The sequence below is a fragment of the Salarias fasciatus genome, chromosome 3 (genome assembly GCF_902148845.1).
Source record: "Salarias fasciatus chromosome 3, fSalaFa1.1, whole genome shotgun sequence".
NCBI classification, from domain to species: domain Eukaryota; kingdom Metazoa; phylum Chordata; class Actinopteri; order Blenniiformes; family Blenniidae; genus Salarias; species Salarias fasciatus.
Genome location: NC_043747.1, coordinates 8,024,026 through 8,046,133, shown reverse-complemented (window position 1 = coordinate 8,046,133; position 22,108 = coordinate 8,024,026). Strand labels below are relative to the sequence as shown.

Sequence of the window (22,108 nt, the reverse complement as noted above, 5' to 3'; positions counted from 1 at the left end):
GGATGTGAGAGAGACGCGCAGGGATCAGGAGAGGAGAGGAGGAAAAAAAAAAAAAAAAAAAAAAAAAAAAAAAAAAAAAAAAGAAAAGAAAAAAGACCCGGATCTGCGCGTGTGGATGTGCGCGCACCTGCGGCCGCTGACTGCGGCACGTCGCGTGATAAAGCAGAAATATACGCGCAGGAAAACACATACTAAAGTAGGAAAAACCGTAAAAACATCGTGTAGTCCCTTCTGCGCATGCGCAAAAAAAAGCAGGTTATTTAGCATACACTGTCTCAAAACTATTCACAAAGAAATATAAAACCATAAAAGAAGTAAGTGCAACTGTTATACGTTTTGATTAACAAAACCCCTTTCAGTAATGTACTTAAAAGTCAGATGGTCTGAATTTCTACTTTTTGAAAGTGAGCTTCATTGTTAATTCTACACGGTCAAGTGGAAGTTTCGGTTCGCTTTCCCCCGACCGTGTGTATCGATAAGAGTTTAGAAACACAAAGTAGACAAAATATATCACCTCAAATAAAATACAATATATAAAAATGGCAAAATAGGTAAGAAAAACACAGCAAATAGACGCAAATTTAACAGAATTGTTTATATCGAATACAATACAGACTTAAATGTTCTGGAAATAATGCAATGTACACTGAAAGGCAATATTTTCTACAATATAACATGAACTATGCGACCTATTAAACAATCTAAACTGAATGGGGAAAATATAACGCAGTATGAACGAGAAAAAAATCCTAGAATTACATTTTTTTATCGCAACAAATTTTGACCTAATTTTCTATTTTATATTATTTTGCTATTCCTGTTATCTTTTGTTATTGTTGTGCGATCAATTGTTTAAAGTGAATTAATTAGGATGGATCTTTTCTATCAGGATGTTTGGAAACGACAGTCATGTTGTATCTTTTGTTGGGCTGTACATTGGCGCCATCTAGTGGTGAAATACAGGAGATGCGCGTTAGCCGTAACTTTCCAAAGTTGTTTCAAGTTAGAAACATTAGTTATAGCGACTGACGGAAGTACAAAACCGTAAAATACGTAAACATCATTGTCAACAATGAAATATGTATTTTACAGTGAATTTATGCAGATTACTTCCAAATTACGAGCGGATATGGTATGCAACAGGTGGCTCCGTGGCGCAATGGATAGCGCATTGGACTTCTAGGCAAATCGCAGGCGAAGTGATTCAAAGGTTGTGGGTTCGAGTCCCACCGGAGTCGCGTTTTTCCTCCTTCTTTCACAGTAATAAGCCGCGTGAAGCCATCTCCTCTGACCTTAGCCCCGCTGATCGATACGTGTACCCGCTACTTCCTGCGTTTTATGCCACACACGCTAACTTCATCGAGAGTAGGACGCACTGGTGAAATAGATCCTTCAAAAACTGTGAAATTTAAACTTTAATTTGCTACGGCGTAGAGCAGATCTGATGAAAAAGTATATATTTAAAAAAAAAAAAAATCTAATTATCATAATCAAAAACTACTACAGTATCAACATAAAACCATTTTAATGACACCTTCGGGTCAAAATACAGTGAAATATCCCCAAAACTAACAACAACAATAACAATAACAATAATAATAATAATAATATGCTCTTTTATGCACATTTCAATTGACATGACCAACTTACACTGAAGGCAAAAAAAAAGTGTGTTTTCTCGGGTAGCTTTATCTGGAAGGCGCTAAAAGGGAACTCGCTGTGTTTCCACACGGAACGCCGCGATGTTGCACCGGGTGTAACCAACGAGCTAACGCTGGGCTAGTTAGATGTAGCCAGCTAGCTTTAGATAAAAATCTCCGAGGGAACATGGTACTCCCTCTCGCCGAGGGACAGTGTTAACACCGGGTCGGCGGTAGGTCGTTTCGCAGTCGCCGCGCCGCCGCAGACCCCGCGCCCGGCTCGGTTTGTTCCCGGGTGGAGGCTAGTTAGCCCGTTAGCCGCCGCGGCTAGCAGCGGATGGGTGTCAAAGTTAGCCGTGACTCCTGATCTCGCAGTTTGGACACGTCAAGGTAAACATCCAGCCGTCGACGCGTTCGCAGTTAGCGACGCTTTATCGTCGCGTCTCTCTTTTCACCGTGGCGTTAAAATGCAGGAAACAGTAAACGTGTCATTTTTATTTTTTATGGACTTGGGCTGTTTAGCAGCGAGTTGTTTTTACCGAGACTCTGTGTTTCAAAACATTTAATTTAGGCTAACTTCTGCTGTCAACCTTTTATTTTCATTTATTTTTTCTGTTTTCTCTCATTACTCGCTTCTCGCGATGAGAAAATTCACCGTGTGAAATGTACAATGTTGTCTTTTCTTAAACTCGTCTGTTTGTTGTTCTTATTTTGCAAAGTTCTACCTCTTACATTAATTATATCAATTAAATATATAAATTTAAGTATCGCTGATTTGACCTTTGACCTGTGACAAAGTAACCAAAGATCATCAGCTGCAGTAGTCCTCGGAAGTGCCGTTTCTCTTATTTTTGCTCCCATTTTGTTTTTGCCACATCAGCAGAAGTTTTTTTGTGGAAGTTTCTGTGAACTTAGTCCTAAAAAGTGAACAGACAACCACAGATTTCAGATTATATATGCTGCAGTAATTCCGTTCTTATCATTTTTTTCATCCTCAGATTAACTGCTAAGTTTACATTAAATGCAAAGCCCTGCGTTTTACTTGTAAAGATTTGTGTTTCTCGTTTCTCCCCTTTTTTAAGGTTCCTAAAACCCATATCTTGCATTTCGGGGGTGTGATGTCGGAACCCAAGACCCCCACTCCCACCCCGGCTGGAGACACGTACAAAGGATGGGTGTTCAAATGGACCAACTACATCAAGGGCTATCAGCGGAGGTGGTTCGTCCTGAGCAATGGCCTCCTGTCGTATTACAGGTATACACATAATGACAAATGATTTGTTTGTTTTTTTTATTTAATTAAAATTATTTTAAAATAAAATTCAGTCAGTTTGTTTTCTCTTGTCCAAATAGACATGTCATGTTTCCAAATTTGTATATTCATTTATTGTTTTAGGCAGTGGTTTTTTTTTTAATTTTTAAATTTTTTTAGTTTTACAGTTTATTTCCCGTAATCTTTCTATTTAAACTTTTTAATCAGCTATTAATCGTACAACGCTGTTTCTTCATTCTTAAAAAAACTAATACTGGACAGCCTTGCTCCCTTTTTTTTTTAATCTGGTGTCAACTAGAGGGGCGCGGATGGCTCCTTTTTCCATCCGCAACCGCTTCTTAAAATCTCCATCCGCCCGCAAGAAAGATTTTTTTATCAATTTTCAAAACCAAACCCGCCCGCCATCCGCGGAATAGTGTTTTGGCTATTAAAATGTTGCTTTTTTTTTTTTGCTTCAACCGCATCCTGCCCAAATGTAATTAAAATCTTAATTTTTCGACATGTCATCCGCGGGTGCAACCGCAATCCGCGCATCTCTAGCGTCAACCCGGATTAGATTAAACAGTAATTGAGAATATGGATCCACTTAGAAGAGAACAAAGCTCGGAACTGGAGAATCAATTCACACACCTCCAAGACAAAACATCAAGACATCAGTCAGTGAGTGAATAACTCAAATGCAGCACAAAAAAAAAAAAAAACACAAAAGTTCAGTCATTTCTCTTATCAGTTATCTCTAAATCGATCTCACTAATAGTAAGGTTAACATTCCCTTTATCTCTTGCTTGGTAGTTGATCTAAAATTTGATTTTTGTAGCAATGTCATAAATGTCCCCTTCTTTTAATTGATTATTCTGAGCAAGAAAAGTTTGGAATCCACTAAAATCTGTTTCCAGATAAGTTATTTTTACGTTTCAGCAGGAATATTTTAGTTTTCCTCCATTAACAGTGATCCTTTGCCTTCGGTACATTTTCTCTTCATGTGTCCGTGGAGTTAACCCGTTGTGCTGCCACCTGCAGGACGCAGGCGGAAATGGGCCACACGTGCCGGGGCACCATCAACCTGGCCACGGCGACCATCACGGTGGACGACGCCTGCAACTTCGTCATCTCCAACGGCGGCGCGCAGACGTACCACCTGAAGGCCAGCTGCGAGGTGGAGCGGCAGCGCTGGATCACCGCCCTGGAGCTCGCCAAGGCCAAGGCGGCCCGCATGCAGGCCGAGTCGGGTACCAACGCACACCAGGGAGGGCGTTAATGTGTTTTTCTTGATTTTACACTGATCTCTCTCTATCTCTTCAACTCCAGACGACTCGGGCGACGACTTCTCTCCGTCCTCGCCGCCCGCAGCGCCCGGACAAGGCGGCGGCGGCGGCGGAGGAGCGGCGCAGAACTCGGAGGTCCAGTCGGCCCTCAGGACGCTGGGCAGCAAGGTGGAGGACCTCAGCACGTGCAACGACCTGATCTCCAAGCACGGCTCCGCCCTGCAGAGGTCAGACTGCTCTCAGTGCCGCGGCCGGTATTTGAACCCGGATCTCCTCGCGGTGCGGTGGCGAGAGCGCTCGCCACTGCACCGCCACATACCGAGTGACTCAGCAGCCACATGCCTGCTGCAGGCGTGGCGGGGTTTTTTTTTTTTTTTTCTCCGTGTGAAACAAATGAGATCCTCAAGTCAATACAGAAGCTGTCACATGGAACAATGCTTATTATTATTATTTCTTTATTGCTGTGAAAACGAGCCGGTTGTGTTGAACACGTGTGAATCGCTGAGGACACACTCGCTCCATCAGCTGACTGTTTACACTGACTGATGCTGGCAGGTAAAAAAAAAAACAAAAAAAAAAACTAGTGCTGTCATGCGATCAAAAAAATGTATCTAATTAATTACAGGATTTGTAATTAATTAATCTAATTAATTACATTTTGATCTCATATCTGCTTCAGGTCCCAAGTTAAACCAGCAAACCAGTTCGGTGTGGTGCATTATTCAAAAATGCAGTACAAATATAGATTAAAAAAAATTCTGAAATGATTAATTAATCTAATTAATGCATTAAAGTGACAGCCGTAAAAAAACCCAAAGAAAACCTTGCATTTTATCAGCATTCCTTTTCTGATGCAGGAGGTCTGGGCGTTCTTTCATCTGGATAACAGCTGTGGTTTTGTTCAGTCTGCCTTTACATGAACTTCCCTCTTCTATCTTAGTCTGAGTGCCGCGATACGCTCTCAGCTGTGCTGATTACCATCGGTTTGTATTTGTCTTTATTTTGTTGTTCTTGTGCAGCACTTTGGAGACATTTTGTCTGTTTTAAAAATGTGCTTTAAAGTGGATTGGATTAAAACCACCCTAATTTGAGCACGGATTGTCGTCATGGCTCAGGTTAAACTCTTCGTGAAACATGAATCAATACAGCAAATTCAAGCCATTTATTTTTAAATAGAACAGTATAAAAACAGTAGTGCAAATTAGGGCTGCAACTATTTCTCAAGTAACTCGAGTACCTCGAGTACAAAAAATGATCGAGGCAAATTTTCGAGGTGCGCGCACACGTTTGTGTGTGAGGGAGAGAGAGACAGATGTGGTGTGCGCGTGTGTCACCCGGATTGTTGTGATTGGCTGACATACCCAAGCGATGCCGGACCGGGTACTGACACCTGTCCCGTCATGAATTCCTGTCCGCTGGGGTCCGCGATCAGCCCTACGCGTGACCGCGGTGCGTGTACGTGCCGGTCGCGCCGGTGTACGCTTGCATCAGAGCGCCACAGCAAACAAACCATGCAGTAAAGTGACTCTGAAGCCATCAGGCTGTTGCTCCGTCTACAGAAACTTCCAGAGAATGAAAGCTGGTGGACATAGAGAGCAGCCTCTGTCGGGAGGGACGAGAAGGAGATAGAAGTGAAAGTGTAATCGCTCGGGTGCCGCTCCGCGATTCAGAAACAGAAAAGGCTAAATAAACTCTAAATACTGAATGATAATAGACTAACAATGTATGTGCTTCATTTTCTATAAATAATCTGTAATAAAAGAGCAGATAAACAGTCTGGAGCAACAGAAAAGCTCCCTGAGGATGCGTGGATCAGTGCGCATGCGTGGAACGCGCACCATGTGACCCAAAATGTAGAGTACTCGATTACTCGAAGAAATAATCAACAGAGTACTCAATTCCAAAAATACTCGATAGTTGCAGCTCCAGTGCATACGCAATTGAACTAAATAACTCTAGGAATAATTATTTTCAGTAACTTAAAGTGCAGCCACAATATGTTTAAATTAAAAGGCATTTTAAATGGAACAGTATAAGACAGTAGTGCTACGACAACTTAATAAATAAATCTAGTAATATTTTTTTGTTAATTAAGGTGCAAACATAATATAGTAAAATGAACAGGGCATTTAAATAGAACAGTAAATAAAATGATTTCAACAGCAACTTTAAAGACTTCTTTCGGTCCAAAACCAACCTGTAAAGTTACATTCAGAAAATAGTAGCACAGTGACACCGTTTCAGATCGCCATAGACTAACGACCAGCAGATGGCGGTAATGCAACCAATGGGATGCATGCTGCCGTAAAACATCAGAGAAGAAGATGATGGGTCAGAGAGATCACTAATTTAATAAATGATCCGTGCCTGGACTCCAGGACTCGCCGATACCGATGCCAGCATTTTTGGCAGTATTGGCGAAATTTCCGATACTGGTATCGGAATCGGAACAACTCGGTTAGGCACACTTTGACTTTGTGAATTAAAGACTGTATTGGCATTTAAAAAAGAAACTCTTTCTCCTCATTCTTTCACATCTGTTTTGAAGGAAGTAACTCTGATTGGACGCTGTTGACGCGTGTCGTTGATGAATGGTGTGTTTCAGGTCTCTGTCGGAGCTGGACAGCCTGCGTCTGACCGGCGAGGCCGGCGATAAGATCCGTCAGGTGACGGAGCGGGCCACGCTGTTCCGCATCACCTCCAACGCCATGATCAACGTAAGTGTTAACGCTTAGCGAGGCTCCCGGGAGCGGCGGCCGATCACCGGAGTGACGGCCCGCCGCTCGGCCCCCCCGCAGGCCTGCAGGGACTTCCTGGCGCTGGCGCAGGCGCACAGCAAGCGGTGGCAGAAGGCGCTGCAGGCGGAGCGGGACCAGCGGGTGAGGCTGGAGGACACCCTGGAGCAGCTGGCCAAGCAGCACAACCACCTGGAGCGGGCGTTCCGGGGCGCCGCGCAGGCCAACGCCAGCCCCGACAGCAAGGGTGAGGCCCAGAAAGAACGTGAATTTCATTCCTCCAGCGCCGCATCTACCGAGCTAATCCTGATTTTATCGCCTCGGTGATACGAGTGAAGGAACAGAACGTAACGTCTCGATCAAATCTTCATCTTATTTGCTCGCTGGCCGCTGAAACGCTTGTGTGATTGTTTCCCGCGAAGGCGCCGCCGGCCCGGGGAAAGGCGAGGCCAGCGACGAGGACGACGACAACGAGTTCTTCGACGCCATGGAGGAAGCCCCCGAGTTCATCACCGTGCCGGCGGACCCGCAGTTCCACAAGTCAGTCGCCGGCAGAGCCACGTGCACACCGCATATCCAAACCCTGATGTGACAAAAACCCGTTAGTCTTTAGTTCTTCTGCTGGAGGATTTTCACCACAGACTCACAGCTTTATCAGCCGCATGGGCTGCTCAGGGTCAAACCAACTCTCAGGTCATGGAGGACTCTGATAATCTGATTGCAGATTGGAGCTTGGTATTTGAAGCATGTGGAGTTGAAGTTTTTCTGATTCTAACCTGCATGGTGTCTTCCAGACGCTCCAGCAGCAACGTCAGTGGTTTCAACAGTGAAATGTGTCCGGACGATCAGTCGGTACGTCCTGCTCCAGCTCAGCTCTCACCACTCCTCAGCTGAACGCCTCCAGTGAGTGTTTGTGTGTGTGTGTGTGTGTGTGTGTTCCAGCTGAACGAGGAGCCACTGGCCATGAACCAGGAGTCACCGTCCCAGGAGCTGCTGCCGCTGAGGAAGAGGCGGACCCGCATCCCCGACAAGCCCAACTACTCCCTCAACCTGTGGAGCATCATGAAGAACTGCATCGGCAAGGAGCTGTCCAAGATCCCCATGCCGGTGAGAGAGAGAGGGAGAGAGAGAGAGAGAGAGTGCCCCCTGTAGCATCCTGGTGTGAACTGATGGTTCACAACCAGCCGTGGAAGCTGTAGCATTTAGCATCTCTTCACGGTATTTTTTTAACCGCAATTCCCCTTTATCTGATTAAATCTCATCAATTATCTTGTCCTTTAAATATATTCTGTGAGTCCTTTAACATTGTTGCCTTTTCTTAACCATGAACTAAAATGTACAAGTTACAACAATTAAATCAATACTAAACGTTAATGTTCCCTTCTTCCCTCATCGGCCGGGTGCCAAGGAACCGTATGCAGCCTTCTTCTATACTTTTTACAGCCGTTTTTGTCTGTTTTAACCATGGAGCTGCATGCTTTTCAGCAGTTTTCGGCAGTTGCTATCACTTTACAGCACCCCTGCATTCTGGACCCTTCAAAATAAAAGCGTTCGCTTGAACCTTACACAAGAACTCTAGGAATGATTTAAAAGTAAAATGAACCTTAGCAAGGTCATTTACACCGCAGGGTGTGTCCCGAATGAATGTTCTGCTAAAGTGGGTCAATCTGTTTGTGTTCGAGGATCGTTTGTTTAATCCGCCCATTAAGTGGAACTAATGGCTCTTAATTATATCTTATTAAGTTGCCAAATAATTTTATGGAGCAAATGAAGTGTGAAAGTCTAATTGCTGTGTTCTTGTTGCTCATTTTAAGTGTGGTAATTGCAGAGATGACTGAAACAAAGGCTTCGCCCCGCAGGTGAACTTCAACGAGCCCATCTCCATGCTGCAGCGGCTGTCCGAGGACCTGGAGTACCACGAGCTGCTGGACAAGGCGGCCAAGTGCCACAGCTCGCTGGAGCAGATGTGCTACGTGGCCGCCTTCTCCGTCTCGTCCTACTCCACCACCGTGCACCGCACGGGCAAGCCCTTCAACCCGCTGCTGGGCGAGACGTACGAGCTGGACCGCCGGCGGGAGAGCGGCTACCGGTCGCTGTGCGAGCAGGTGAGGCGCGCGAGGAAGCGGAACACATTTTGACTTTGCACCTGCACGCTTTTGCCAAGGTAACCGGGCACATGAAAAACCCCTCGGTTGCTTTGATGCAGCAGATCAAAATCAGTCCAGAGTGGCTTTGATCTCCATATTTGAAGGCTCACCATTCAAATGAATGCGGGGGAAAAAAATATCTGGTTTTTGGCAAATTTCTCAGGTATTTTTCACTGGAACGCCGAGAAAAGTCATAGCACACCATTCCCGGAAATTACGCACGTTTTGGTGTGACTCTGGTGGTGCTGCTCCGAACCGTGCAAGACTAGATATGCGCCAAAATTTCTGCGTCAGAAAAATAAGTTGAAGTTGGAGAGTAATCTTTGCGCCTTGCCGGGGCAGGCACAAAGAAATAGCGCTTCCCCGTGTTTGTTCCCCCTTCAGGTGAGCCACCACCCTCCCGCCGCCGCCCACCACGCCATCTCCGACCGAGGCTGGACCCTGAGACAGGAGATCACCGTCGCCAGCAAGTTCCGGGGGAAGTACCTCTCCATCATGCCTCTAGGTGAGCGCCGGGACTTTGACTACGCTGTATTGGTCCGCATTTCGTCTGACGCTCGCTCCTTTTCCGGCGCAGGAACGATTCACGCCATCTTCGAAAAGAGCAACAACCACTACACGTGGAAGAAGGTCACCACCACGGTGCACAACATCATCGTGGGGAAGCTGTGGATCGATCAGGTGAGGAAACGGTCCGTCGCTGTTGAAATATAGAAAAGTGCGAGGTAGAACCATCGGAAGCCGACTGACCTAACTTCAACCTCGTACTGGTGTCAAATATCTGGCTCCCACGGCGGGATGAATCAAAAGAATTAATTTTAGCCTGAAGGCCTTTTGATTCGTGGCATCGACGCCAGAAGTGACACCAAAGAATCCAGAGGAATCCCTCTGACAGCAGATTCAAACGAGGTGAAAGTGTTTCTGCTGCCAACCTGCTGTTACGCAGGTGTCCTCAGCTGTCAGACACCCGGCTGTTTTTTAAAGTCAACGTTGTCAGGTTATTTAAAAAAAACAAAAAAACTCATCGGTTCTGGTTCTGTCAGTCTCTGTGTTATCGGCTCTGTTTTGGTGATGTTCAGATTGTGGTTTCGGATTGTTCTGTGTTACATGTGATATGTCAACAAGATTGTTTTGTATTGTGAATTTATATATACGCTATGCTACCAACCCGTTCCCCCTCTCTTTATTTTTCTCTCTTTCTCTGTCTCTTTCTCTCTGAGCGTTCCCGTCCCGGTCCTGTCCGGCAGCCATGCCAGATGCTAGTTTCAAATAAAGGCAGCAGCAGGAGGAGATTCAGTCTCTTCCTGCTGCTAACATCAAAATCTGTTTGGAAAGTAAAATGCTTCAATCATACAATATTGCACGGCCCAGCTGCCAAACAGGACAAGGGAAAAAATAAATACAAAAATAAGGATAAAGTGAACGTTTTGGGCCTTTTTCCCGCCAGTCTGGAGAGATTGATGTGGTGAACCACACCACCGGGGACCGCTGCCACCTCAAGTTCGCCCCCTACAGCTATTTCTCCAGAGATGTGGCCCGGAAGGTGAGAGCGTTGTAATTAGCGCCACAATAAATAAACACTTTGATGTTTAGAAAATAAAGGTTATTGCGGCTCTATGTACAGTAAAAGTAAGATTTCATCCAGTATGCGATAACGTGTCTCCGTCCCATCTCCAGGTGACAGGCGTGGTGATGGACAAGGACGGCAAGGCGCACTACGTGCTGTCGGGCACGTGGGATGAGAAGATGGAGTTCTCCAGGGTGATGCAGAGCAGCCGGGGCGGGGAGAATGGCGCCGAGGGCAAGCAGAAGACGGTCTACCAGACGTTGAAGGCCCGGGAGGTGTGGAGGAAGAACCCCCAGCCGTAAGTCGAAGGCGCCGGAGAAATGGCGGCCCGTCTGCGAGTGGCAGCGCCTTTAACGCCGTGTCCGCGCTTCCCGGCCCACAGCGACGGCGCGGAGTCCATGTACTTCTTCACCAGCCTGGCGCTGACCCTGAACGAGTCGGAGGACGGCGTGGCGCCCACCGACAGCCGGCGCCGGCCCGACCAGCGCCTGATGGAGGAGGGCCGCTGGGACGAGGCCAACGCCGAGAAGCAGCGGCTGGAGGAGAAGCAGCGCAGCGCCCGGCGCGAGCGCGAGAGGGAGGCGGCCAGCCAGCGCTCCGCCAGCCAGTCGGACGAAGGTGAGCGCCGCCGCTTCCTCCTCTTCCTCCGTCCTTCCTCTCCAGGGGTAAAACGTCTCTCTGGTCCCCCCTCTTCTCTCTCTAAAGCTGTCGATGAGGATTCTCTTACTGACCCCTACTTGAAAAGCAAGTATCTCCTTCTAATCTCTCTCTTTCCGCCGCTCTGATTCGCCGTTGGTCACCTGTGATTTCTCCCTCCTTCCTGCAGCCGCGCCGCACGACAACTACCAGGCGCTGTGGTTCGAGCGCTGCGAGGACCGGATCACCGGCGAGCAGGTGCACATCTACAAGGGAGGCTACTGGGAGAACAAGGAGCGGGGCAGCTGGGACGGCTGCCCGGACATCTTTTGACCCCGGCGGGGGCAGGACGGCAGGACGGCGTTCCCCTCCGGCGGCTCTCTGTTCTAAGAGATCTCCAGGACCGACAGGGGAAGCAGGATTTCCCCGCCACACAGCGTGCTTCCAGCCGGAGCTTCTGTCCGATCGGGCGCAGACGAGGCTTCCATCGTGTTCCCAAGAAGAAGAAGAAGAAGAAGAAAAAAAAAGAAATTCAGAGAACAGGGGTCAAATGTGGTTAATATATAATTATTATTCAAATCATTTTCATTAAAATGTCAACCGGTGGCCTTCAATATGTTAGCAAGGATTTGTTCTGTTGTTGATTTACTGTCTTAACGTGATGAAGTGAAGGTTTCTGGCGTGCCTGCGTTGTGTGACTGCTTATCTGCTCTTCCGTCACTACAGAAGACGGGGAGGGGCTCCGTCTCCTCCTCTTCGCCTTAGGAACCTCGGCGCTCGGCCGGTTTCTACGACTACCATCAGTCTGCACGGTGAACACAGAGAAAACCGTTTTCGACGGCTTGCGTTGTCGAAAACCGAAATTTCTCCGACGTTTGTCAATATGCAAGTACATCTTGACACCAAAAACATGGGAAGTAATGAGTGTGAGACTGTATGTGTGTGTGTGTGTGTGTGTGTGTTTCATAATTATGTTTGTAAGTGTACTTAAAAATGAAGAATAAAGAAACAAAGAATTTAAAAAGCATTGCAAATAACTATGATTTTATAAATGTATAGAAATTCATATTCTAGTATTGATAAACGTGAGGTAGTTTCTTTCCTTGTGTTTTGGGTTCCTCCTGATATCTGAAGGGGACTGTCTACATTCTGAGGAATTAAAATGAAAATAAAAAAAGGGAGTTTGCTTACTTGACTCTGAGGAGACGCGACATTGTTCAGTATTTTGTATTGAAAAGAGAAATGTGTAATAAATGCTGTGATGTCGAAGGAAAAGCTGTTTACGCCGTTCTTTCTCTACATCTACATCAATATTTCTCAGTTGTTAATTTGTCAGTATGTGGAAGTTTGGTTCTTTAGGATGACCTTGTTAAAAAATACTTTCAAAATAAAAGATTGCTTTGTAGACTCAATCTGAACAGTAAGTTAAATAGTGTGCTGAGGCCGCATTAAGAGGAAAACATTTTTCTTCAAAATACTGATGACTGCATATCTTCATCCATTCATCAGTCTTTGATAACCTTTTCAGTTTTGTGTTTTGGGTGGACCAAACAGTTAAGTTCAGGGCTAACCTCAGCCTGAGTGGATCGTACTGCTAAAAGACTCGCAATAAACTTGTAGTTTGAAGTTCTGCCTTTATGGCTTTTTGCCGTTATGTTGTTTTTTTGCTGTTGTAGTTTTTTGTTGTTGTGTTGTGGCCTTTTGCTGTGGCTTTGTAGTTTTGTGCAGTTGTGTTGTGGCTTTTTTGCCTTTGTGCTGTAGTTTTTTTTAGCGTTTAGCTGTGGGTTTTTGATGTATTTTTTTGCTGATGTGTTGTAATTTTTTGGTTTTGTGTTGTCGCCTTTTTGCCATTGCGTTGTGACGCTGACCCCTCTGGACCACCGTGTTCACCGGGCTTCTTTGGAATTTTTACAAATTGTTTGGTGACTTGGTTCAGTTTTGGCCCACGGGCCTTATGTTTGTCACCCTGCTGTAGGACACACAGAGATAACAGGGAGCTAAACCGCTGCCCCGCCCTTTTCTTGTAGTTTAATAGAACACACTAATGTCTTTAGGTGTATTTTAACAAACTCGTTCAACACTTTCACAGATTGTATGAGATGCTAGCTAACTAGTGTTAGCCTCTAAGCCATGCTAGCAGGGTGGGTTTGTAAAAACCCGAAGACTACAACTGCGAGAGAAGTTTTCTGGACATTTTAATTTAATTCTCCAACGAAAGATTTCTTTAAAACTGACTAAAGTAACATTTTGCCCCCACCCAAAAAAAGTATACACATATATATATATATATATATATATATATATATATATATATATATATATATATATATATATATATATATATATGTGTATACATATATATATATATATATATATATATATATATATATATATATATATATATATATATATATATATATATATATATTTCCTCATGGACACCACAACAAAGAAACACTTTGGAACACTCAACTGGGCTGTTATGATGCATTTACACAGTCTGGACCACCGGAGGGCGCTTATTTAGACTATACTACAGGGAAAAACATCCTCCACTTGTAGTTTTTAGTAATATTAATCTAAACCTTGATTATTATCCCCTACTTCCCCTTTGTGAAGGTAAACTGTCCATCCTTTACAGTCCTGCAGAAATTGTTGCCTAAATTGTCACATAATACTGGTGATTTTCACAACAAAGTCCAATAAAATCAGTTGTGTCTGCTGTAAATAACACATTTCTACTGTGAAAGACAAATACACAGAAAAATGCAAACTTTAGAGTGAATCAAAAGACATACAACACATAAACAAGTTAAAATCCTTTTTGGAATGTTTCCTCTCAGCTGTTGGCCTCCTTCACTTCCTCTTGCATTTTTCTCGCCTCTCCTGCTGTGTCATGCCAGCAGCTTTTATTTTTAGCCAGATCCGGCGAGAGGCACTCTGGAAGCTCCCCTCCCGGGCTGCCGGCGACCGGAGCACGGCGGGCGATGGCGCTCTGGACACACCCTGCCCACAGTGCGGCGCCGCTGCGGCGGTTTCAGAGACGGAGGGAGAGTTTGCATAACAGGCGGCGGATGGCCCCGCGCGCAGGGAAAGTGCTGAATCAGTGGAACCGCATGAAAGCCGGGGAAAGAGTGGAAGAGGGGAATGACAGGGGAGGAGGGGGAGCAGAAAGGTAACTGCCGGGGTAGATGGGTGGTGGGTGTGTTGGGATTCCTTCTCGTCCATCACTTTGGTTGACTTTGGGAGAGAAGGGTTTGAAGTCTGGACCGGGACAGCGAGGTAAGATTTCACCCGTCAATATCTCTCGGTGTTTCCTGACTTGACATCAGATCGATTCCTGCCTCTCATCCTCCCACCTCCGCCTGGGTGGCCGGGTGTGTTGTCGTCTCCTCCGCTGGCCCCCAGCCGGATGGAGGTGGACCAGGTGGTGTGTTTGCCCAGGTTGTCCCGGGTCGCCGTGTGCGGCGGTACCCACGGCAACGAGCTGTCCGGAGTGTACCTGGTGAGGGAGCTGCTGAGGACGGGGGGCGGAGCGGCGGCGGCGGCGGGGGAGGGAGGTCCGGAGGTGCTGACGGTGATGTCCAACCCCAGGGCGGTGCAGCAGTGTCGCCGATACGTGGAGACCGACCTGAACCGCTGCTTCACCCACGCCATCCTCAAGTAAGGCGGGTAAAGAGGCGGCCATGTTCTCCAAGACAGACGCTGAGGGTTGTGTCTGTCTCCCAGCGGGCCTCCGTCAGAAAACGCCCCCTACGAGATCACCAGGTCTCGAGAGCTGAACGCCCTGCTGGGACCCAAAGGCAGCCCGGAGGCGGCGGACCTCGTCTGCGACCTGCACAACACCACCGCCAACATGGGCCTGTGCCTCATCGCCTACTCCGACTGCGACTGGATCTGCCTGCAGATATTCCGACACCTGCAGGCGAGCGCTCGCCGTCCGTCCCGCACGTTCCGGTAGAATCTCGACAGAGCGGCGTGATTGTCTTCCTTTCCACAGAGGGCCATGCCGGACGTACCCATGAGATTCATCCATTTCGACATCTCCTGTAAAGAGTCCTACTCCCTGGACTCCGTGGGCAAACACGGCTTCGGTAAGGTTTGGTTAAAATTTCTTTTCAATGCGAGAGAAGACGTGAAATCCTTTCATCCAATCTCCGTTCTCGCAGCGATGGAGATCGGCCCCCAGCCGCACGGTGTGGTGCGCTCCAACGTCTTCACCGCCATGAAGCTGGGCGTCCGGCACACGCTGGACTGGGTCGGCATGTTCAACTCAGGTAAGGACAGCCGGGGAGGGACGGGCGAGCCGCTGGGCTCGGAGCTCCACGTCTGAGGCCCTCTCCTGCTCGCCGTCCACCAGGCACGGTGTTCGAAGGAGGCTGCGTGGAGGTGTACACCATGGTGAGGAACATCGACTACCCCCGAGACAAGGAGACGCACAGCATCACCGCCGCCATCCACCCTCAGCTGCAGGTACGCTTCCAGCGGCGCCTCGGGGCTGCGGGTTCGATTCTTGTATGGCAAAAGTGAAGTACAGAAAGTAGTATTTCAGCGTTAACAGTAATGTTTTATAAAGAAACATTGATAAAGTGCTTTGATAATTCCCAAACTAGAGACTAAAATGGAGTTTTGACGGCTGAATCAAGGATTGATGAAACAGAACAAACCATTTAGGACGACTTTACAAGACATTAAGCAAGTTATATGTCTTTGTTAGGAGGTAAATCAGTGAATTACACATTCACATCCAGTTAATTCTGACAGGAATGCAGCAATACCTCATTCTAAAGGACGAGTAGGAATGCTAACTGTCAGCTACTCACCAGTACGAGTGCTGATTGAGTGTTGTGAAACTGAAATTAAACTCCAGATGCAAACGACACGTGAAGGCTATGCGTTGCCTCTGACCAGCCTCGAACGCCGCCGGACGCATAGCGCAGTGTGGACTTGCTGGACTCTTTAGCATGTAGCATGGCCCGGAGTGAGATCCTCCTGGAAACACCATCAGTCTGCAGGTGTCGTACGGACTAGTTTCGGCAGAACAGTTTTCAGGGTCGTACTGGCGATCTCTAATGAGTCGTGTTCGTACATTTTGAGAATTGTAAGAGGTCCAATCTGATATCGGGAAAATTCAGTTCTATTTATATCGGCCCACCTGCTTTCTGGGATAAAAGCAGACCGCCTGGATCTGACTTCTAAACTCCTGCTCCTAAAATAGTTCAATGTAGCGCCTATTTTTAGCAGACGGCGTGACAGATTTTTTGTTTTGTTTCCTTCTTCCCCACAGGACCGAGACTTCTGCCTGCTCCGGCCCGGAGACCCGCTGTTCCAGACGTTCTCGGGCGAAACGCTGCGGTACAAAGGCGGAGAGCCCCTCTACCCCTTCTTCATCAATGAGTGCGCCTATTACGAGAAGGGCATCGCCGTGTCCCTGGCGAGGAAGACGCACGTGATGGTTCCCGCCATCCGGGTGCAGGCGGGGGAGGGGCGGGCGGACCGGCGGGAATTCACTTCAGAAGAAGAAGAGTGAAGACACTTCAGACTCTGAGATCTTTTATTGAAATGACAGCATGTAACTCTCTCTCACACACAAACACACACATACACACACACACACACAACCAAAACGCACAACTCTGGAGGACGGACAACACTTCAATGAAATACAATCGGATCCATCTGGAAACCGTGGTCAAACTTTCCGAGTGGTTTCTCTGTATATTTGTGAAGACATTTACTGGTAATAGTGCTTTCATATATTTACACTGTCAAAAAAATAGAAATTCACAACTACAGCAATATTTAGGATATGTTGAAAATGAATTTAAGTGCAAAGGAATACTGTAGCGTATCATAATATGGCCTTTAGAGTACATTCAGAACGCCATAATCCTGACCTGTCCGTTCATTTTTCCACATAACGACAACAGAAAACAGCTAACAGAACCCAGGGGCGAATAAAATATCAACCAAATCCACAGAGGGCAACTTAACAACTACGGCAATTCAACTTCCTCTACAAAACCCGAGTCAAAAAAACGTGTAAAAGATCACCGAACAAAACAAGAAGCTGCGTAAATAAATCAGAAAGAAGCACACCTGTTCCAGACCAGTCCATGAATAAATAAATAAATAAATAAGATCAATAAGCTGAAAAAAAGAGAGGCGTGTGCAACACTCCTGTGTTTAAAGGGAACGGACTACATGTGGCGAGAGGGCTTGAAAAGTTCAACCAGCAGAGGTCGCCCATGCAGAGGGAAAGGTGGGAGAGGCCGATGCTTCAGCACCTTTTAGCACTGAGGGTTCAGACCAGGGTCACTTTCAGAAAGACTCCAGACTCTGGGTTGAAAAGGATTTTAGAAAGGCTTGAAAAAAGAAAAAAGAAAAAAAAAACCCAGGGCTGTCAAAAGATTCACTTTTTTAAATCACTATTAATCACATTAATTACATTATTTTGAGTTGCATTTTTTAAATGGTAATTCGTCATGATTGAGAATCAAACGCAGGAAGATTTTTTTTCTTGACCTTGTTGGATTTCCTTTCAAAATAAAGCGCCATGCAGACCAAAGTCATACAATGTATGTAAAAAATAGTTTTCAGACTGAAACGCCTAATTATGTGATTAATCGCTATTTAAAAAAAATTATCTTTACTCATCTCTACATTAATTAATCATGTTTAATGCGGTTAACTCTGACAGCCCTAAAAAAACAACTAAAATGGGAAATGTAGATGAACTATAAGAAATGTAGAAAAAAAAACAGAAAAGCAGGAAAAAACACTAAACTAACTTGAATTTGGAAAAGAGATTGTAAAAATGAGGAAAAAACATGCAGTTGAAAACAGTTGAAAACGTATTGAAATGTTTCCCCTTGAACCTTGAAAATGTACATTTCTGTTCAAATATCTAAACTACACTCACACCGCCTTATTTCAAGGTATTTTCAGCTCCAGTTGAATTTAATTCGGTAAAAAAAATCCCAAAAACATAAACGCTGTTACTTTTTAATGTTAATCTCAAACTGGGACGCGTGTCGCATGACGACCGTTTTCCTGGTTGACCTTTTCAAACCAATCGTGCGACCTCCGGGGGGCGGCGGCGGGGGATGGAAATCAAATCTCTTAATGCAGCGGACCGGGGTGGTCGCCGTGCACGGTAATCCATCCCACAGCGGATTAACCCACATCGTCAGGGAAACGCCGCTGCCGCCGCGGAGGTGGGGGTGGAGGAGGGGTTGGGGGTTCTACGCCACCCGGTAGGCCGTCATGCGGTAGTAGTTCTGGCTGTGGCTGCGCGCCGCCCACACCAGCAGCGCGGCGGCCATCATGTGCAGGGGAGAGGAGATGAGGGCGAGGTACAGCGACCAGCCCAGCGAGCCGTCCACCCGCTCGGGAAGCATGGACACCCGGTGCAGCAGGTCCATCCCGGCCAGGTAGCAGCACACGGTGGCCAGCGTGCACAGACCTGCGGGGGGAAAACTGTGATGCTTGGGGTGAGGCGTTCCATTCCGACGCGCGGCGCAGTGGGGCTTACCGGCCAGCAGGTGGAGCACTCCGATCCCCAGCGTGGGCGTGAGGCTTCGGCAGAGGCAGGCGCAGCAGCCGGTGAGCGCCGCCAGCACCACCAGGCCCAGGGACGCCAGCGGCAGCAGGAACTGGCACCGCCACAGATCTGCGCGGGAAAATAGAGGCGGGGCTTAGGAGGCGTGGCGGCGGCAAGCGGAAAGGAGGAAGTGGCGGACTCGGACTCACAGGTTCGCAGCATGTCCTCCCCGCTGTTGTGGTTCCCCGGCTCTTTGTACTTGGGGGTGAACTGCTGAGGCAGAGTGAAGCTGCGGCACTCCAGCACCAGCTTCAGGCCTGGAACGGGACGGTCGCCACGGTTACGCCTCTAAAACACCAGCTGCGCTGCAACTTCTGGACACATTAAGCCTATTCTCTAAACTACACCACTGGAATCTACAGCAGGGCAGTACCTGAGCTGAAGTGCGTCAGATTGTCAGTTTCTGAAAAGGAAACCAGGATTTGTTTTTTTATTGCAGTTCTGGGTTAAAGTGACACACTGGAGCCGATAACACAAATCCCAGAATCACAGCCAGAACCAGGGTCTGTTCCTGTTCTAAAACCTGTCTGCACACAGCATGCAGTTCAGCGTGACTGTTATGACATTGGTACTGTGCAGCACAACACTTCACTGGAGGAATAACCCTGCAATGCCAAACCAGCCGCTTCAGATGCAACGAAGAACAAACTATGCAGCCATGTAACCCCGGGGTCAGCGAGTCATGAAATAAAACATTTTTAGGAGCGTGTCTGGACATTTTCATATTTTTCTGAATTTTGAAGGTGTTAAATAAAAACTAGTTCTCCCCCCCCCACTGTGAAACACTCATTTTGGAAGTAAGAACTGTGCAACGCAACTGATAATGTAATAAAGACCAATTACATGAAAAATGTGAAAACTTGAGCCAATACAGCCAATAACAACTGAAATTTTCATTTTGATCCAGAAATTCTCAGTAACACTCTCACATCACGTCGATGTTTATTTCAAGGTGGATTTTTCTCATAGATATTTTGTAAAATACATATAAATACTCTCAAGTGAATAAATGCAATCAGGTTTATTTCGGGTGAAAAAAAAAAACGTTGCTCTAAATGTCTTGATTGTTTTTAATCCCATGTACTATTTTATTTCCAGAATTCTGATTGTCGAGCTTGTTGCTTGTCGCTACACTGCCCCCTGTTGGTTTGGCGTGTTCACTGCAGCTCCTAATGAGGCTTCAGTACAGGTTTTTTTTGCAAACAATTATAGATATTTTTGAAAACACAGATAATATCTGTTTTGTTTTACATATATATATAAATTCCCAGCGATGAATAAGTGTCCTAACACTGAGACATTTCACTGAACAGACTGTGCGCACCTGTGAGGCGCGCGCCTCCCTACCCACACCCCTCACCTGGCTCCTTGTACCAGCCGGCGCCGCCGGGCACGAGCACGCAGCGCCACCAGAGGCCCACGGTGCCGTTGAGGCGGAACAGCGTGTCGCTGTAAGTCTTCTCGTCGAACTCCCCGTCCATGAACTCCTCGTACAGCGCGCGCAGCTCCGACGCGTTGGCCTCGCCGCGCACGGTCGGGCTCGTGTACTGGTACCAGTGCTGCGTGCCCACGGCCACGGACAGGTACACGGTGGCCAGCACGCTCAGCACGCACGCGATGACCAGCGCGGTGGCGTAGCGGTTGTCGACCATTGTTCCCGGGGGAGGGGAGCGGCGGAGGGGGGGATTAAGTTGATGCCGCTCCCGCGCGCATCAATCCGGGGCGAAGCGCGCCGCTGCTGCCGCTGCCTCCTTCCGTCTAACGGTCACAGCGACATTCCCCAGAAAGAGACACCGAAAACCCGCAAACCTTCCTCCTCCTCTTCCTCCGGCGGTGTTTTCTTCTTCCTATTATTTATAGATCGGTCGTCACCGCGCGCGGCCGGCACGCGCCATCTGTTCCCGTGTCCCACTTCCACAGACGGTGGCTGCTCCGACGCCGCGACGGAAATCACGCACGAAAACAAGACAGGCGGCTCCTCTTCCGCAAAGCACGAGACACGACCTGCAAAACTCACTAAATATGATAATAATTAAATAAAAATAAAGATTGCATGCGCGCGCGTGTCTTGCAGCGGCTGCAGCCAGGATGTAAACACTCTAATCCCCCGTTTTCCTCTTCCGGTTCCGCGGAGCGTCCCAGGAAAAAAGAAAAAAAATTCTGGAGGAAAAAACTTTAAAGAGCCCACAGCGTAAGTGTGTGTGTTAGTGTGGCGTGATGGAACTGAAGGAAGAACACGTGATCCGGCAACTTTACGACAGGAGCGGGAATAAAAAAAAAAAAAAAAAGGGGGGGGGCGGGGGGCTGTGGTCACGTGGACACCAATCTGGTGAAAACAAAAGTGGGTCATGTAAACCGATCCGTTTGATTGGATTGGCCTGATCTGTTTGAAAATACAACCATCAACATCCAGCAGTCTAACTAACCACAGACTTTGCAAACATCAGCTGTATGAATAAGATCAATTTAAAATACTGTATATCGTTCTATATTTGAAGTAATGTGAGCTTTTCCATTTTAACAGTTGAAAGTAAAAAATTGTTCACAGATTTCGTTTTGGATTTAAAAAGTAGGAGAAACTCAAGTGTCGACTAAAGACTTTTCAGTTCTTTAAAGGCCCAGTGGAAGTAAAAGATTAGTTTAGCGGGCATATCCATCTTTATTAGCATCACAAGCATCCAATATCATAATGCAATGTATTATGGGATTGATCCTGTGACAGACTCAGATGATATTCTTAGTGTTTGTTCCCATGGGCATCAATTCAATGACTTTATTCAATGTTCACGTTTTAATCTGATTCCTCAATGGGGTATTTTCACAGCTTCACTACTTCCTGAAAATAGCTGTGCACATTAATTTCCTGTCTTACATTATTGGCCAAACTGATTAGTCCAGGTGTGTCTGGTTTAGACTGCTGCAACAAGACACACCTGGATTAATCATTTTGGCCAATAATGCAAGACAGGAAATGAATGTGCACAGTTAATTTCAGGAAGTAGTGGAGCTGTGAAAATGGCCCATTGGAAACAATTCAATAAGAATCATCAATGAAAATAATTTTTCTCCCCCAGTCAAACAGAACTTTATGTCAACTGAATAGAATATTGTAGATTAAAACCACTTGTTCCACACGGCCCTCTTTAATCTAGATCAGGGTTTCAAACATATGGTCCATGGGCCAAAATCGGCCAGAAAACTGCTAAAATCGTAAACAAACAAACAGCTTTATAGAATTTGTA

The 22,108-nt window shown here is 46.6% G+C and overlaps 3 protein-coding genes and 1 non-coding gene across 6 annotated transcripts; 3 read left to right on the top strand and 1 right to left on the bottom strand.

Annotated features, from left to right (window-relative positions):
• The first annotated feature begins 1,145 nt into the window (after positions 1-1,145).
• Positions 1,146-1,238, top strand: trnar-ucu (transfer RNA arginine (anticodon UCU)). The gene is made up of 2 exons: positions 1,146-1,182; positions 1,203-1,238. It is a non-coding gene; the product is annotated as a tRNA-Arg (tRNA).
• Positions 1,239-1,724: 486 nt separating this feature from the next.
• Positions 1,725-12,418, top strand: LOC115409725 (oxysterol-binding protein 1-like). Of its 2 annotated transcripts, XM_030121000.1 has the most exons (17): positions 1,725-2,030; positions 2,723-2,895; positions 3,934-4,142; positions 4,222-4,405; positions 6,784-6,895; positions 6,977-7,160; positions 7,336-7,453; positions 7,708-7,765; positions 7,856-8,020; positions 8,773-9,018; positions 9,445-9,565; positions 9,638-9,741; positions 10,508-10,603; positions 10,738-10,925; positions 11,010-11,245; positions 11,333-11,371; positions 11,454-12,418. In XM_030121000.1, the coding sequence occupies exons 2-17, from the start codon at positions 2,759-2,761 to the stop codon at positions 11,594-11,596; spliced, it is 2,340 nt and encodes a 779-aa protein (XP_029976860.1). In that variant the 5' UTR covers positions 1,725-2,030; positions 2,723-2,758; the 3' UTR covers positions 11,597-12,418. The 2 variants fall into 2 exon arrangements, with proteins under 2 accessions (XP_029976860.1, XP_029976868.1); XM_030121008.1 differs by lacking the exon at positions 11,333-11,371.
• Positions 12,419-14,439: 2,021 nt separating this feature from the next.
• LOC115409779 (N-acyl-aromatic-L-amino acid amidohydrolase (carboxylate-forming) B-like) lies at positions 14,440-16,841 on the top strand. Its single transcript, XM_030121059.1, has 7 exons — positions 14,440-14,545; positions 14,672-14,926; positions 14,993-15,188; positions 15,264-15,357; positions 15,433-15,540; positions 15,624-15,736; positions 16,551-16,841. The coding sequence occupies exons 2-7, from the start codon at positions 14,676-14,678 to the stop codon at positions 16,791-16,793; spliced, it is 1,005 nt and encodes a 334-aa protein (XP_029976919.1). The 5' UTR covers positions 14,440-14,545; positions 14,672-14,675; the 3' UTR covers positions 16,794-16,841.
• On the bottom strand, positions 16,828-21,081 carry LOC115409763 (claudin domain-containing protein 1-like). 2 transcript variants are annotated; one of them, XM_030121049.1, is made up of 4 exons: positions 20,227-21,081; positions 19,016-19,123; positions 18,798-18,935; positions 16,828-18,728 (listed from the first exon to the last, which is right to left on the bottom strand). In XM_030121049.1, exons 1-4 carry the CDS (start codon positions 20,516-20,518, stop codon positions 18,508-18,510), a joined length of 759 nt encoding a protein of 252 aa, XP_029976909.1. In that variant the 5' UTR covers positions 20,519-21,081; the 3' UTR covers positions 16,828-18,507. The 2 variants fall into 2 exon arrangements, with proteins under 2 accessions (XP_029976909.1, XP_029976902.1); XM_030121042.1 differs by having other exon boundaries at positions 19,016-19,120; positions 20,224-21,078.
• Between the last annotated feature and the right edge of the window lie 1,027 nt (positions 21,082-22,108).

Excerpts from the sequence above, each read along its gene's own strand:
- LOC115409763 (XM_030121049.1), bottom strand. The coding sequence starts at position 20,518 with ATGGTCGACAACCGCTACGCCACCGCGCTGGTCATCGCGTGCGTGCTG. Across the intron at positions 18,936-19,015 it reads GGAGGACATGCTGCGAACCT|ATCTGTGGCGGTGCCAGTTC; the intron begins GTGAGTCCGAGT and ends TTTCCCGCGCAG. Across the intron at positions 18,729-18,797 it reads AGTGCTCCACCTGCTGGCCG|GTCTGTGCACGCTGGCCACC; the intron begins GTAAGCCCCACT and ends TTCCCCCCGCAG.
- LOC115409779 (XM_030121059.1), top strand. The coding sequence starts at position 14,676 with ATGGAGGTGGACCAGGTGGTGTGTTTGCCCAGGTTGTCCCGGGTCGCC. Across the intron at positions 14,927-14,992 it reads TTCACCCACGCCATCCTCAA|CGGGCCTCCGTCAGAAAACG; the intron begins GTAAGGCGGGTA and ends TCTGTCTCCCAG. Across the intron at positions 15,541-15,623 it reads GGTCGGCATGTTCAACTCAG|GCACGGTGTTCGAAGGAGGC; the intron begins GTAAGGACAGCC and ends GCCGTCCACCAG.
- LOC115409725 (XM_030121000.1), top strand. The coding sequence starts at position 2,759 with ATGTCGGAACCCAAGACCCCCACTCCCACCCCGGCTGGAGACACGTAC. Across the intron at positions 4,143-4,221 it reads CCGCATGCAGGCCGAGTCGG|ACGACTCGGGCGACGACTTC; the intron begins GTACCAACGCAC and ends CTTCAACTCCAG. Across the intron at positions 11,372-11,453 it reads TACTGACCCCTACTTGAAAA|CCGCGCCGCACGACAACTAC; the intron begins GCAAGTATCTCC and ends TCCTTCCTGCAG.